The sequence below is a fragment of the Sabethes cyaneus genome, chromosome 3 (genome assembly GCF_943734655.1).
Source record: "Sabethes cyaneus chromosome 3, idSabCyanKW18_F2, whole genome shotgun sequence".
In the NCBI taxonomy this organism is placed as follows: Eukaryota; Metazoa; Arthropoda; class Insecta; order Diptera; family Culicidae; genus Sabethes; species Sabethes cyaneus.
In genome coordinates, this window is record NC_071355.1 from 138,059,908 (window position 1) to 138,074,310 (window position 14,403).

The window sequence follows — 14,403 nt, forward strand, 5'->3', positions numbered from 1 at the left end:
GGACCTTTTGAAATGTTGGTCGAGAAATACTTCAATCAAGCTACCAGGTTCATAGCGACAGTTTATGCCCGGTTTTCACTGACAGTTTGATGCACAAAACAATCCCAGCTGGCTCCTCTCTCTCTCTCTCTCTCTCTCTCTCTCTCTCTCTCTCTCTCTCTCTCTCTCTCTCAGTTACGGACGGAAGGTTATACCCAAAGTAAATTGATATATACCAGGTATATGACAATGCGAGCTGTCATATACACTTTGCACTAACACATCTACACTAGTTCTGAGATTTTGAGCATTTTGTATGGAAAATTAGTTAATTTTTTAAAAAAATCGTTGGATACGCAAGATTTGTCTTTTTTTTCTTACAGCTTTTATGTTTATGCTTAGAACATTATTTCTAGTATGTATTTTCATGAATACAATGAAGTGCAACATTCCAAATTGCAAGCGGAAATTTTTTCGTCAAAGCGGTATCAAGATGTCTCAAAGAAATGTCGTTATATCGCTTTCCTACAAGTAGTAAAACAAAAAAGATTTTTTTTAAAATGCTCGGACATGATTGTTCAATAAGCAGCATGAGCAACATTGTTATCCGCCCGCGATATTTTTCGTCTGATTTCTGGTAAGCTTTTAAAGTGTTAATTATCTTCTAAGACCGTTTTGTAGCAATCTAAGATTACTTTTTATGGTTTTCTACGTAGTGTTGAGACGGGTAAATTTATGATAAAAAGGTATCATCTTGGAACAGTGACTTCAACTTAAGGATTTTCAAGCAGTAGCACAAGCATCTATTCGAATAAAACTATTTTTTAAAAGAAGACATCAAAGGCAGATATTCAAGAGCTAAGAGCATCATGCAAGTAAAATGTTGAATGGAACGTGTTTTAATTCAAGCAACCGTATACCGCATTGATCGTGAAGTATTACATTAACATTAATTCATTTTTCAATTGCACATCGAAATAGTTAGTCACCCATGTTCTCAAATTTTTTACGCATAATAAAGAAGGCTACAAGTGCAAATGACTTTAAAATATATTCCTTACATTTCATTGTAAATGTTCAAATATTTCTCTGCAATAATATAGCTGCATTCATTAATTACAATTAATTTAGTTTTAATTTTCATGCAAGTTCCACCATATTTCAGAACTATTTCTTCTTCTTTCTACACACACTAATGCAATCCTCGATGGTCACATACCTGGTATATATCAATTTACTTTGGGTTATACCCTCGTTAATAACGTAGTCTGCGTACGGTAACTGACAGAAATCTGTATTGTGATTAACGAGGTGTACTGTATAAGAAATCGTTCGCTATATTGTGGCTTCACAATGTTCTATGCGACGCTCCCAACCTTGAAATTCTTTCGATTATTGTCACTAATAGGTACTTACCTATTTGCGTGCAAAAAAAAAACAGATTAATAATTAAGAGTAATTAGTTATTTTGTTTTATTGATAGTTCTATTTTTGCATTATTATGTAAATTATTCATTGACGTTTTCTTACTTTTCTTTTAATTAAACTTTACTATACCTGAGTTAAACTTACATCGAAACATAAAATACATAACTAGTTACTTGCTTAGTGTAACGCTGTACTGAAATCGGGAGTTTTAGATGGCTTTTGATAGATTGGAAAACCCAATTATATTGACCTTTAATACGAATTAATGTAAAGCTCTGTTGTATATTAGATCTTGAAAAAAATGTAGTGCATGTACACGTAAATTAAATTTAGACTTGTTTTGTTGATTTCAAAATGAACAATAAAACGTCAAAACAATTAGTGTAGTAATAGTGGCTTCTAAAATGTGGTTATATTCAGTTCATTTGCCATACAAGCATTTATCTGATATAATGCATGGTATTTGTTTGCGTTTATAATAACCGACTATCGATTTTCTTTGATTAGCATTTTGGCAGTAAATATTCCTATTTCATATTGGTTTATAATGCAATATACTGGATGTTTGCTGTTCTTGTTTTAGTTACATTTTTTTGTTTCATTTCATTATTCTAGTATATAGGATTGGAGCTCTGCCCGTAGGTATTTAAGTTATTTTCTCTTCTTTTGCTGATATTGATATATGTTCCCACTCATGAACTATCAAATAGTGTTCAAACTGGTCTGGCGTAAACAAATATGCAAGTAGAACTAAACGTTTAATTTGTAAATTTATCTAATAATCAATTTAAATAGTGAGGTATTTCAACTAAATTAATGAAACCAGACTAAAGATTACGCTGTCTTTTATACAAACTGAAATCTAAGTCAATTGTTCGGCACAGATGTGGTGGCACAAAGTTTATTGAAAACTTTAAAACAAATGCTTATTAAATATATCAGTTTATCTATTACCAGTCGCTACTGATGAAATTACCGAGATTAATTAATTTGGTGATAATTTACTAAACATATGCGGCTATGTATTCTATCTACTAGGATTATTTATCAGTTCTACTTTTTTTTAATTATAATTACACTGACTGACATGGGCAGCTGTGTTATTATCTCTATTGAATTTGTACAATATGTGTGGCTATATTAGAGCTACATATTTTTCAGCACGAGTAATTATTTGCAACCAAGACAAATTTTAGTGATTAGCCTTTTCGTACAAATTTTTTAGCTTGTATCTTGCACAAAGACCTCAGTTTATTTGCAATTGTAACTTTTAGTATTTTTCACACTTTTCATTGTAATATGTTCTGTTTATTAATTGATGCCGCACTACCCAACTTGTTTAGATTTGTATAATGGAAGTCATGACCAAGATTTATACAACTATATATATATACTACACATCACTAGCATATGTTATATACTAACAAGTAATAATATTTCAAATATGTCATTTCAAATTAGGTTTTGCGATTTCGATTTTTGCTACATGACCAAATACTATTTAACATCTTTTGCAAACAATGCAAACAATAAATCAAATAACAAACGAGTTTCCAAACGAATAAAATTATTTTTGACACAAAAATAGGCCTCTGCAAAAACAAATAACCATAACACAAACGTATCTAAACAAAGATGGAAGAACTTTTTCAATGTGAATACATAATACTGTTTTTTTATCGTCACGCATAATCGAAGTCAGTATTCGCAAAAACGAAACGCAAGTGAAATATACAATGTTCATGGACTGAAAATCAATAATAGTCCAATTGATTATTCTATCTATACTTGTATAGAGGTTAGTGAGAAGGGTCTTATGTTTTGTTATTTCCTCTTTGAATAATATATACAATCATTTAATTTTAGCTTTCTAAACAAACTGAAAGCGCTGCCTTACTTGTCGCACTAGCTTTTTCTTACCTTTGTAAGCGATAGTTATATTTTCGATGAGTCGTGAGAAGTGGGCTGGGCCGTCTCTTGCAAGCATGAATGTATCCCTTGCTTTGCTAAGGAAGTCTATAAAATCACTGTAATGTCTTGGAGAAATGTGCGATAATCTGTTATAAAACGAAAAGTATGCATTATTTTTATTCGAACAAATATATTCCGTTGGTTACCTTGAATGAGTAGTATTTACATAGGCCGATACCGCAGCTTCAAGAAGCTGATTTAAAGGCTCACGATCATAGCTCAATTTCATACATTGTCGCATATTATTACCTACAAGTGAGAATTGATTACCGTGAGGTTAATCTGTCGAGGAAATCCATTTACTTACCCCTACCATGTGCGTTGAAATTGTGCATTCCTGGTGTTGGGACACTGCAGCGACGTAATATATCTGATAAAACGGTAGCACATTGTACATTTTTTATCACAAGTGGAATCATCTTCGACAATTCTGCCTTTCCGAGTGAATGGGATAAAGCACAAGCCCAATGGATATCATTTATTGCAGGGTGAGTGTCCTGGTTGTAAGCCAACTGTACATTCTTCATTGCCAACATCGCTAAATTATATGCCCGCGATGGATAGCCTCTATGTTCCATGTATCTGTAATTGGATATATGTCACAATAAATTTAAATAATGCTTGCTAAAATCACGTATCAAATTTCATACGCAAAGACATAATGATTTAGGAATATAAAAGATTATAGATGTTCAATAAATTCTAAAGAAGGTTTTTGAGTTGAATTAATGCTTCGGCAAATATTTTACTGCTTACTGTTCCCCATTCTGGGTGCGCTGCGCGAAAGCTAAATATTCCTCGATTCACATTTTGGTAGACTTGATCAGGATGGTTCGGAATAGCCCTACCTTGCAATTGTAAACAGCTGACTGGACGTCATTATATGTGTTGCAGCGTCAATGACAATGTGATAGGCTGTTTCGAATGCCATGGCATCATTCTCGCATAAAGTTAAAGCATTAAGTGCACAGTTTGGCGGATCTTTTGTAGCGCACTGCAAGGCCAATGTACGGGCACAATTAGACAGTTCATCCTGCTGCCTAAAGCTCAAGTTCAGACGCATTATAGTGGAATGTGACATTATAGTGGTTGCCACTGGTCCTGTTGCTTCTGTTGGCGTGAAAAGATGATACCTGCAAGTTGAAAATTAAAATCAAGTTATATTTGGTTAACATAATATATAAACAGCTTTACCAGTTTTGCATAATAGACATCAGTGCTTCCAATCCGACGTGAGAAGCACAAGTGACCAACCATCGAACCATTTCTCGTCGACGCCAGTTTAAACACGTTAGTGTCATTCGCATAACCTGCAATCCCAGTTCAAAAGCAACACCTAATAAGGTTTGACTTCGAGGGCCGTTTTCCGGAGTAGCAAAACGGAAAGCATCTTGTGCGAGCTAAAAAAAATGTAAGTAAACCTTTAGATGTATGCATTTTTTTTATTTAACCTGCTTGAAACTTGTACTCACTTTGAATAAATGCGACGAACTGTGTATATTTCGACGAGCGTTCTCGAGTACTGCTGACAAACGTTTCGTATCGCCTTTGGCGGCACTGAGCATAGTAGAACTCAGTGAGCACTGTTGCGTCTCCAGATGGCCCAAAGTCCACCAACGAGGGTACGGCGAGTGCATAAAATTGTTGTGCTGCATTTCAATTCCATTCACGGAGCCCTCGCTAATATTTTCCAGTATGGGGAATCTCATCGCTCGAAGTCCGATGTTGAAAGCTAGATCTGGGTATTGGTTGAGAAGTGAAGCAAACAAAAACCGCGCAAGCGTGTGCATCGGAACCGATTCCGGATGAATCATTTCACCCAGACCACTGGTCGGACCCCCATCTAGCAGTTGAATGCTAAGTCGCTTGAGAACGTCAATCAGCATCTGATCTAGGTCAATGTTTCGTAACCGAGATATTAACTGATCCTGTTGCTTACATATTACGTGCTGTGCATATAAACCGTGTGGCATAATTCTCTGTTTACTCAATGCTAAAATGGCCGCTTCAAAGGCTAACGTTAGATACGTTTCATACCTGTCGCTAGTTCCTGGTACTGGAATGTGTCGATATTTGGGCGGAATTATATTGACGTCTTCGGGTGCTGTGTTGGCACCCTGGCCATTGCCATTGGCTCCAATTTCATATGCCATGCGACTAATTTCGTTTACCATTGCCTCTGGCATAATGCAAGTTTCGGTTAGGCAATCGAAAATACAAGCTATTGCATCGAGAGGGAACTCTACTTCACAACCAATACTACAGTCAATGCATTTTGATAAACAGTTCGTTTTGCGGTTTATTTTAATAGAATCAAATATGGACGCAACTTTCGAAGGCGAAGCCCCGTAGTTGACAGAATTGTTTTTCGATTTCGACGAGCTGCCGCCAGCGCTACACAAATCAGCATTTTGCTTGTTTGCAGCTTTGGTTAAAGCACAATCGGGCTCATGGATTTTAGCTGAAGTTCCAGGAGGAATACCTGATGATGTCGTAGTAGACGCAGAAGAGGAAGAATTACCAGAAGGATCTCTGTTACATAAAATCGCAGGCGATGGTGGCATTTTGGATGCAGATTTTGATGAGCTGGGTCCGCCCATTTCACATTCAAGATATGGTGCCGATGGTCGTTCGTAGGGCTTTGGCATACTACGCGATGAACTCGGTCCCGACATAGATGATGGACCGATCATATGCGACGGTGGACCGTTGTATAAAGCTTTATACATACTGATAGAATTAGAATGCATACCGCAATTACACGGCGTTGATGGTGCAGCTGGAGGGATGAATGGAGAAGACGACGACGGACCAGGAGCCTGGGCATTGAATTGTTTTTCGAGGGCTTTGGCTTGAGCTGCCATTTTGCAGCACATATTTTTGATACAACATTGAGATTTGTCATGTTGAGTACAGGGAATTTGCGATTTTGTTAGTACGTCTTGTGGATGATATGGCGCTAGAGGAGGAGGTGGTGGTGGTGGTGCATTTGGTAGAACAGCTGACGATGTGGACGGTCCTGGAACTGGCGGCCCCATACCAGAAACGCCAGGTGGTGGAGGTGGCTGTGCTTGGGGAATTTCTTGTCGTTCGTCCTTGTGTACTGGGCAATTGCATTTCGGCGCCATTGCCGCCGTTTGTTCCGTAGAAACATGTTGTGGAGGCATTACAGCAGGAGGAGGAATCACATGATTTGGAGGATGCATATGATGGGAAGGTCCAGCTCCGTGATGCCCTTGAGGTGGTCCCATTAATGGTGGTACACCTGGCTGATGCTGATGATGATGGTGATGATGCATATGAGGTGGATGCTGCGGTGGTTGCATATTAAACTTCATAAACCGATAATCACGACTGCAGTGTGGCTGAGGGTTGCGAAACATTTCGGCCGATGGAGGAAAAAACGGATTGCACTTTGATGAATGACAGACCATTCCGCTGCGGCTGTTCCGGATCATGTTGTTGTAATAGTTATATTTAGAAGAAGAACCCACTGATTCATAATAGCACTTGATTTGCAAGCATTTTGAGCAGTCTTTTTTCATTTGATGATGTTGGAACTGTTGTTGTTGTTGTGGAGACGGCAGAGACTGAATCTGATGCATGTGTGTCGGGCATTGACAATTTATTTTGCTACCAGTCGCTGGCTGTGACGGACCTACTGCTGGAGGCGGTGGAGGAGGCATTTGTGACACAGCATCATTTTTTCTTGAGGAAGATTGAGGAGTCGCATTCGATTCAGGTTGTTTGCTGTTCTGGCAACTACATACAACCTCCACTGGTTTATTGTCCGCAGTCTTTGGTTTGTGACGATGCCACAGAGCTTGTGCGTCGCGTTGAATTTCCCTCATTGTACGAACCACACTCACTGATAACCTCAACGCAGCTTCTATATGACCATGGGAACGTAACGAGTCAACTCGAGCAGCAGTCATCGATATCTGTTCATGCCATAGTGGCTGACCGAGGGAATTGAAATTCGACTTAGAACTGGGACTATTGCATATGGTTTTGCTAGAACTGGCGATTTGTACCGAATTGCGGCTTGATAGAGAATAATTATCAGACTCAAGGATAAATTTCAAATGATCATTATCCCAAGTCATATTAACTGCATCTAATGCTTTATGGAAAATTGTTCGGGGTGTTTTGCTGGAATTCTTGCCAACCCAGTTTCCATTATTCAGTTTTAAACGTTTACAAGGTCTAGCATTATTATCATTATTGCGTTCATTCGCCTGCGGTCGTTTACTAGAACATTCTACTGTTTTTGACGGTCCTGGTTGAGGTTCTTCAACGTCAGCTTCAATTTGATTTACTTTGTTGACTTCATCATCTTTAGACGTGTTAGGTTTTTCGCTGGTTTCTTCCCGAGGAGGAACACAATCTTCAGTTTTGTCCAATTTTTCTTCGCTGCCAACACAATTATGATTATTGTGATTAACCGAAGAAGAACAGACTTCGCTTAAATTTTCATTATCTTTATGACATTTACAGTCATCGATTGCGCGCTCAGCAATCGATTTGACTATGGAGGCAGAGGTCAACGGCAATCTTCCTAACCCAGAAGGGCCAGGAACAGCGAGATCTTCAAAATTAGTCAAATTACTTGGTTTTTCTAACATATCACAGTGTTTTTCCAGCTTGTCATCGCTGGTATCCATTTCATTTTCTTTCAATGGCTCACAGCCCTGATTGGCATCTTCAGTCACCAAAAAGTTTGACGCTTCGCAGTCGAAAAATTTGCTTGGCTTAATTTCATCAAAAAATACTGGCCTATTACATTCACATTTTTCCTCGCCACAAATGCAAGGATTATTATTAAAAAAGCCATCTGTTTTTATTGATTTTCCACCCGTTACAACACCGCTTGGGCCCGGTAAAGGGTTATCGTTATCAGCATCCATTGATTCTCGCGAACTGTCATCATTTTCAGGCAAAATTGGAATTGGATTTAGATCGTTGTTTTCATTTAATAAATTCATATTTATGTATCCATTGTCCTCCGGTTTACTTGCTTCTCCATTCACACCGAAATTTATATCCTGAAGAATATTGTGCACCTGATCCACATCTTCTTCTAAGTTATCACGGTTCGGCTCATGGAGTGCATTTTGATTCTCGTTATCATGATTTACATTATTCTCTACTTCATTATTTTCCTCCATATCCTCGTCGGAATCAGAATCGGACTCTGAGCTATCATAGTTGTCATTCGCACCATTATTCGGCCTTTCGAGAGCAGGACCGATAAGATTTAGCCCATTATAGTTTCTTCTGCGACTTGGATTGATGTTGTTCTGATTATAGTACATCATATTTCTCAAGTTGTTCTCTCGGAAAAACCTGTTTCTGTCCCGCTCTCTCTCGCGGTTTGATCTTTCGCGAATACTTTCTCGTGTAGATGTTCTTAAATCCGGATCTTCCTGAGGGCATACCTCGCTTTTAGACCATTTCTCTAGGAGAGTTTTCCAGTGCAGTCTTTCCACCTGAGTGGATTTCGGGTTCAAGACGATACAAACCCACAGTGCCCCCAGCTGGTCCCACAATTGTCGACATTTTTCTGTCATTGGAGTTCCATGATTTTTCCACAACACCAACCGGGGGTCATTGAGAAATTGTTCAGTAATCAACGTTAACATACGAGCACCGTTTGAATCCTGTGCACGTAACATTTCGCGAACCTTTCCAAACAGTGAATTTAAATGTTTACTGCTATAGTAGTAGCTACCTTGGCCAAGGTAGGTCTTCACAGCTTCGCAAACCTGAGTTTCATCCAAATGCCATGAATGATCATCATCTTTTGACGCACCTGCTGTAGGGTCAGGTGCCCCACATATAGAATTGATTTCCGAACGTTGTTGTAAAATTTCATCTGCTAGTCGTTGAGCTGTTGGTAAGACTTCAGTGTGATGTTCTGAGATCAAATATTGTATAAATTTTTGTAACTGTTGTCGATTCATTTGAAGTAGTGTTTCTGAAGTAAAAAGAATATGTCAAATAAAAGAATAAAAAACAAAAACAACAAAATTACCTGAAATAGGAACTCTTAGTTTCACTGTTTCGGCATTTCGTATTCTGTACAGGGCTAATGCAACGACATGGTGGCACCAGAAGATATCCTTTGTGTCACAACTACAGGTCACCGATGTAATTTTACACCTAAAAATTACGACCAAATATATTGTATAAATACAATACATATAACTACAGATATTACATTTCTTTCCTTTTGTCGAAATAAAACATTCATACAACAAATATTACAATTAATTTTATACGCATCGTGTAATATGTCGAATTTCACATTCTTTGAATTATATTGTCTTTTTATTCTGCAATTTGAATGAAAAATAACAAGTTGCAAAAAATGCTTAAAAGCCACAATACTGGTTAAAACCACGAAAAAGCGGAATGCCACAATAAAATGAGGCTGTAAATAAATATTTAGTTACTGTGCTTCTCTGATTTAACAATTCGGAATCGCATTTTAATGTTAATTGAAAACAATCATGTAACATTTAAATAGCAAATGTGTAAAGTTTCCTGCTATTTAAAGGTTTGTTATATCGGAAACTTTGTTCATTCTCCATTAAAATGAATCGTCGCTCTAGATCGATGGAGCCTGTCACCGACCAAAGCTTTCGCTATTTAACTTTTTTTTTCCTCTACAGGGAGAGGATATATTTTCCCATTGCCTGCAAAGCAACCATCAATCAACACAATTTTTCATCCCAGTTCGGCTCGTTCTTTCGATACGCTGAACGCCCAGCCACCGGTGGTGCGCGGCAGACTACAGAGCCAACATCCGATGATAAAATGAGTCATTTTCCATTTGAAACCTTTTTCCTTATGCTTCGAATCGCTTACCCAATCATTCTGTGGCCATCCTCTCAATCACTCATTCTCACTCTACGTGTGGTGCCTGGTCTTTTCTGGAGAAAGAATTACTAACACTTACCTATCGAAACTGACTGACACTTTGAACTTTTTGTTCTCCTCCATATTGCCTGCACCTGAAGATGACGGGGTTGAAATATTGTTGAATCCATCACGATCAATATTTGGATTATTGTTGTACTGTGGTGGAACGGGCTGGGCAATTCCAGGCGGTTGGGGAATTACCACGGGGCCACCAACTCCCATCACGCCTGGCGGAATAGGTGGTCCGGGGGGTAACGGCGCTTGATGTAAAGGTGGAGGCGTAAGCGGCCGATGGTTGTGCGGATTATGATGGTGGTTATTGTGTCCGATGTAGTTATTATGCTGGTGACTGTTACCAACGTTGGGGTATTGGTAGGTAAGATCATTACGAATACCGGATGAACCTAATGATGAGGACGAAGACTGGCGTTGGGCGTGATTGGGTGGGTATGTCCACACAATTCCGCTCAGATGAAACCCAACTTGCAGTACATCCTCTACGCAACCAGACTCGACCAGCTTGAGTCCAGCGCAAAAACTGAGGCTCTGTGGCTCCACTGAATTCAGAGAGGAAACCCTGTAAAGTTGAAAGAATTGATTATTGTACTGAATGACATATCCACCTGTGCTCATTTATAAATAAAATAAGTAAGCTTAAAATCTCTGCTATCGTTTTCAAACGTAAATTATGTCAATATTATCTGTACATTGTCAACGTTGATTTTGCTATACGCAATTTAACCTTACTTATCTTAAGGAATATAGTCTTAGAAATTTCATCTTTTTTCGAAAAATGTTTTTGCAAAAATATTGTACTTAATCAAAACCAAACAACAAAATACTAACAAAACAAATTTTGCACCACAAACTTGTTATAATAAAATTTGTTTTACGATTCGTTTCAAGCATGATTAGCGTAGTGGTTGAAATAACAAAAATCATTATTAAATATTTAACATAGATTAAAGTTTAACATAGAAGTTAATTTTATAATTGTATCTGGTTTAAACCACATTTAGAAACAAAAATCGACGTTGGTAAAGTATACATTGAACCAAGAAAAAAATCTTGCTTAATTCATTAAAGATGAGACACTCAGAAGTGATTTGTATACTACTTTTTGAAGAAAAGTTTATCGTACGTCAAATTGTTTTTTACGCGCTACATCGAAACCCTTCTATTTTCTTCGATTGATTATCATCTGGTTTCCTTGTTGTTTTCATATTTAAGATAGACAGTTCGGTATAAGTTATGTTTTCTTTCTTCTCAATCTCTTTTTTTAAATTTTGATTTTATTCAAAAATTTGACTGAACCAAGCAAAGCATTTTGCCGTGTCCGGTACTGGGCGACGGGAATCACTGAGTACAATTTATGTTTTTTAACGAATTGAATATCTTTGTGAAAAAATGAACTGTGGAGCTTGAAAAATATTTAACCTTCCTAATGCATTAGAAAAAAGTTACATATTATGCATTAACCTTCCTAATGCATTAGAAAAAAGTTACATATTATGCATTAAGGGTCGAAAACGACCCACGTTTTGAAATTGCTCTCATTCATCCATTTTCAATCCAAATTTCGTTTTCTTTACCTCGTTTGAAAGATATGGCCAAAACCTAGCACCCATGTTGGGGAATATTTGTTGACTGATGGCCACTTCTGCGTCGGTTCCGGAACACCCACTACCAGGTCCCGGGGGACATTTTTATATTTTGAGATAATTCATTTTGCGGCACATCAAATCACATTGACTTGATAAAATAAGATTAATGGAAGTGCAATGGGAACATTTTGGACCCAAGCGGCCATTTCCTCATTGGTTCTGGAACATCCGGTACCCGGCTTTTGAGGCCATTTTTGAATTTTAGGATGATTTATCTTGCGACACGTCAAATTACATCAGCTTGATAACTATTGAAAGTATAATAAAGACATTTTGAAGGCAAATGGCTACATCTGCATTGGTCCCGGAACATCCGGTACCCGGGTTTTGGGGCCATTTTTGTATTTTAGGATAACCCATCTTGCGACACATCAAATCACATCGGCTTGATTAAATGAGACTGATGAAAATAAAATAAGGTCATTTGGAAGCCAAATGGCCATATTACCATCGATTCCGGAACATCCGGTACCTGGTTCCGCGGGATATTTTTGGATTATGAAATAATTCATCTTGCGGCACAAATCAAATCACAACGCCTTGATCAAATAAAACAGTTACAAGAGCTATGGGGACCATTTGAAGACAAATGGCCATTTCATCATCGGTTCCGGAACATCGGGTGCACGGTATATGAGAACATTTTTGGATAGGATAATGATGAAATAACACTAATGGAAGTACAATGTAAAAATTTTGGAGCTAAAATTAGCATTTCACCATCGGTTGCGGACTATCCGGTATCCGGGTTTTGGGGACATTTTTGGATTACAGGGTAATTCATCTCCCCCGGTATAAATACCGGGTACCGGATTATATGCGACTGACGCCCCATTATACTTCCATTGTTGTTATTTTATCAACCCGATGTGATTTGAGGTGCCGCATGGTGAATTATATCAAAAGCCAAAAATGTCCCCCGAAACTGGTACTGGATGACCCAGTACCGATGGTAAAGTGGCCATTTGGCTTCTAAATGACATTGTTTTACTTTCATCAGTCTTATTTTATCAAGCCGATGTGATTTTATATGTCGCCTTATGAGTTATCCTAAAATACAAAAATGTCCCCAAAAACCGGGTACCGGATGTTCCAGGACCGATGCTGATGTGACCATTTGCCTTCAACATGTATTTATTATACTTTCAATAGTCTTATGTTATCAATGTGATGAAATTTGACGTGCCGCAATAGAAATCATCCTAAAATTTAAAAATGGCCTCAAAAACCAGGTACCGGATGTTCTGTAACCGATGGGGAAGTGGCCATTCGGGTCCAAAATGTCCCCATTGTACTTCTACTAGTCTTATTTTATCAAGCCAATGTGATTTGATGTGGCGCAAAATGAATTATCTCAAAATATAAAAATGTTCCCCGGGACCTGGTAGTGCGTGTTCCGGAACCGACGCAGAAGTGGCCATCAGTCAACAAATATTCCCCAACATACCTTGGGTGCTAGGTTTTGGCCATATCTTTCAAACGAGGTAAAGAAAACGAAATTCGGATTGAAAATGGATGAATGAGAGCAATTTCAAAACTTGGGTCGTTTTCGACCCTTAATGCATAATATGTAACTTTTTTTGCTGTGGCTCTTCTAGATGTCGCTGAAAGCTGAAACTCCCCCACAATGCTAATTTTCCAAAGTTAGGAAAAGTCAGAAAATTTCAAGTCTCTAGCTCGTACCGTTACTGAGTATCAAGCTTTGTAAGTATGCCGATGGGTCGAAAACGACCCCAATGCACTAGGAAGGTTAATGAAAGATATTTTATACATGAAAAACGAAAATTTATGCAATCAAATTATACTCTAATACTGATCCAAAATTTACCCGAAACATAACTATTCGATCGGTGGTAGATAAAACTACAAGCTGTACAGCGTTAAGGGTTGTACGAAAGGGTGACATAGGACTATATCAGATCATCAGATCAAAAACTAATGTAAACTGCATTTCTGGCAAATGTATGTTTATAAGAATCTATGAGCGCCATTGTTTAAGTGAATGTTTAAAAGAGAAGAGCGAAATATTCAGATTCAATTCTTCATTGAATGCAATGGTGGCTTTGAAAATACGTGGACGGGGGTTCATAAGTATAACGCCTGCAACCTGCTTTGAGACATAGGAATTTCTTTTAAAAATCACTTGTGTGCATCATAAAGGTTGAAATAGTAATAAATGACCGACCCACAGATTATTGTATTAAATATGATTATGCGTAGCTTGACATGTTTCAATAATCTTAACGTAACTCGCTTGTGGCCTTTGAAAGGGCAATTGGTTACAAATAAATTAAAAGCCAAAGCACGTTCATCGCAAATATGACGTGCCATTCGGCATGAATTTTGACTAGAATGGCAACAGGCACGTAAGTTAGCGACGTCGATTCACTGTCTTTTGCTCCGAGAAGGGTTTACTTTCACAGCTTACCGCTTGTTA

At 38.0% G+C, this 14,403-nt stretch overlaps 1 protein-coding gene across 1 annotated transcript in view; it reads right to left on the bottom strand.

Moving 5' to 3' along the window:
- Positions 1 to 1,462: 1,462 nt before the first annotated feature.
- LOC128741555 (uncharacterized) overlaps positions 1,463 to 14,403 on the bottom strand; it is a 51,660-nt gene continuing 38,719 nt past the window's right edge. Inside the window, exons 3-10 of the mRNA XM_053837464.1 lie at positions 10,340 to 10,879; positions 9,413 to 9,540; positions 4,851 to 9,355; positions 4,573 to 4,778; positions 4,227 to 4,511; positions 3,686 to 3,960; positions 3,525 to 3,627; positions 1,463 to 3,464 (exon numbers count right to left, since the gene is read on the bottom strand). Coding sequence (XP_053693439.1) covers positions 3,278 to 3,464; positions 3,525 to 3,627; positions 3,686 to 3,960; positions 4,227 to 4,511; positions 4,573 to 4,778; positions 4,851 to 9,355; positions 9,413 to 9,540; positions 10,340 to 10,879 — 6,229 coding nt within the window. The 3' untranslated portion in view covers positions 1,463 to 3,277. The remainder of the gene's footprint in view (positions 3,465 to 3,524; positions 3,628 to 3,685; positions 3,961 to 4,226; positions 4,512 to 4,572; positions 4,779 to 4,850; positions 9,356 to 9,412; positions 9,541 to 10,339; positions 10,880 to 14,403) is intronic.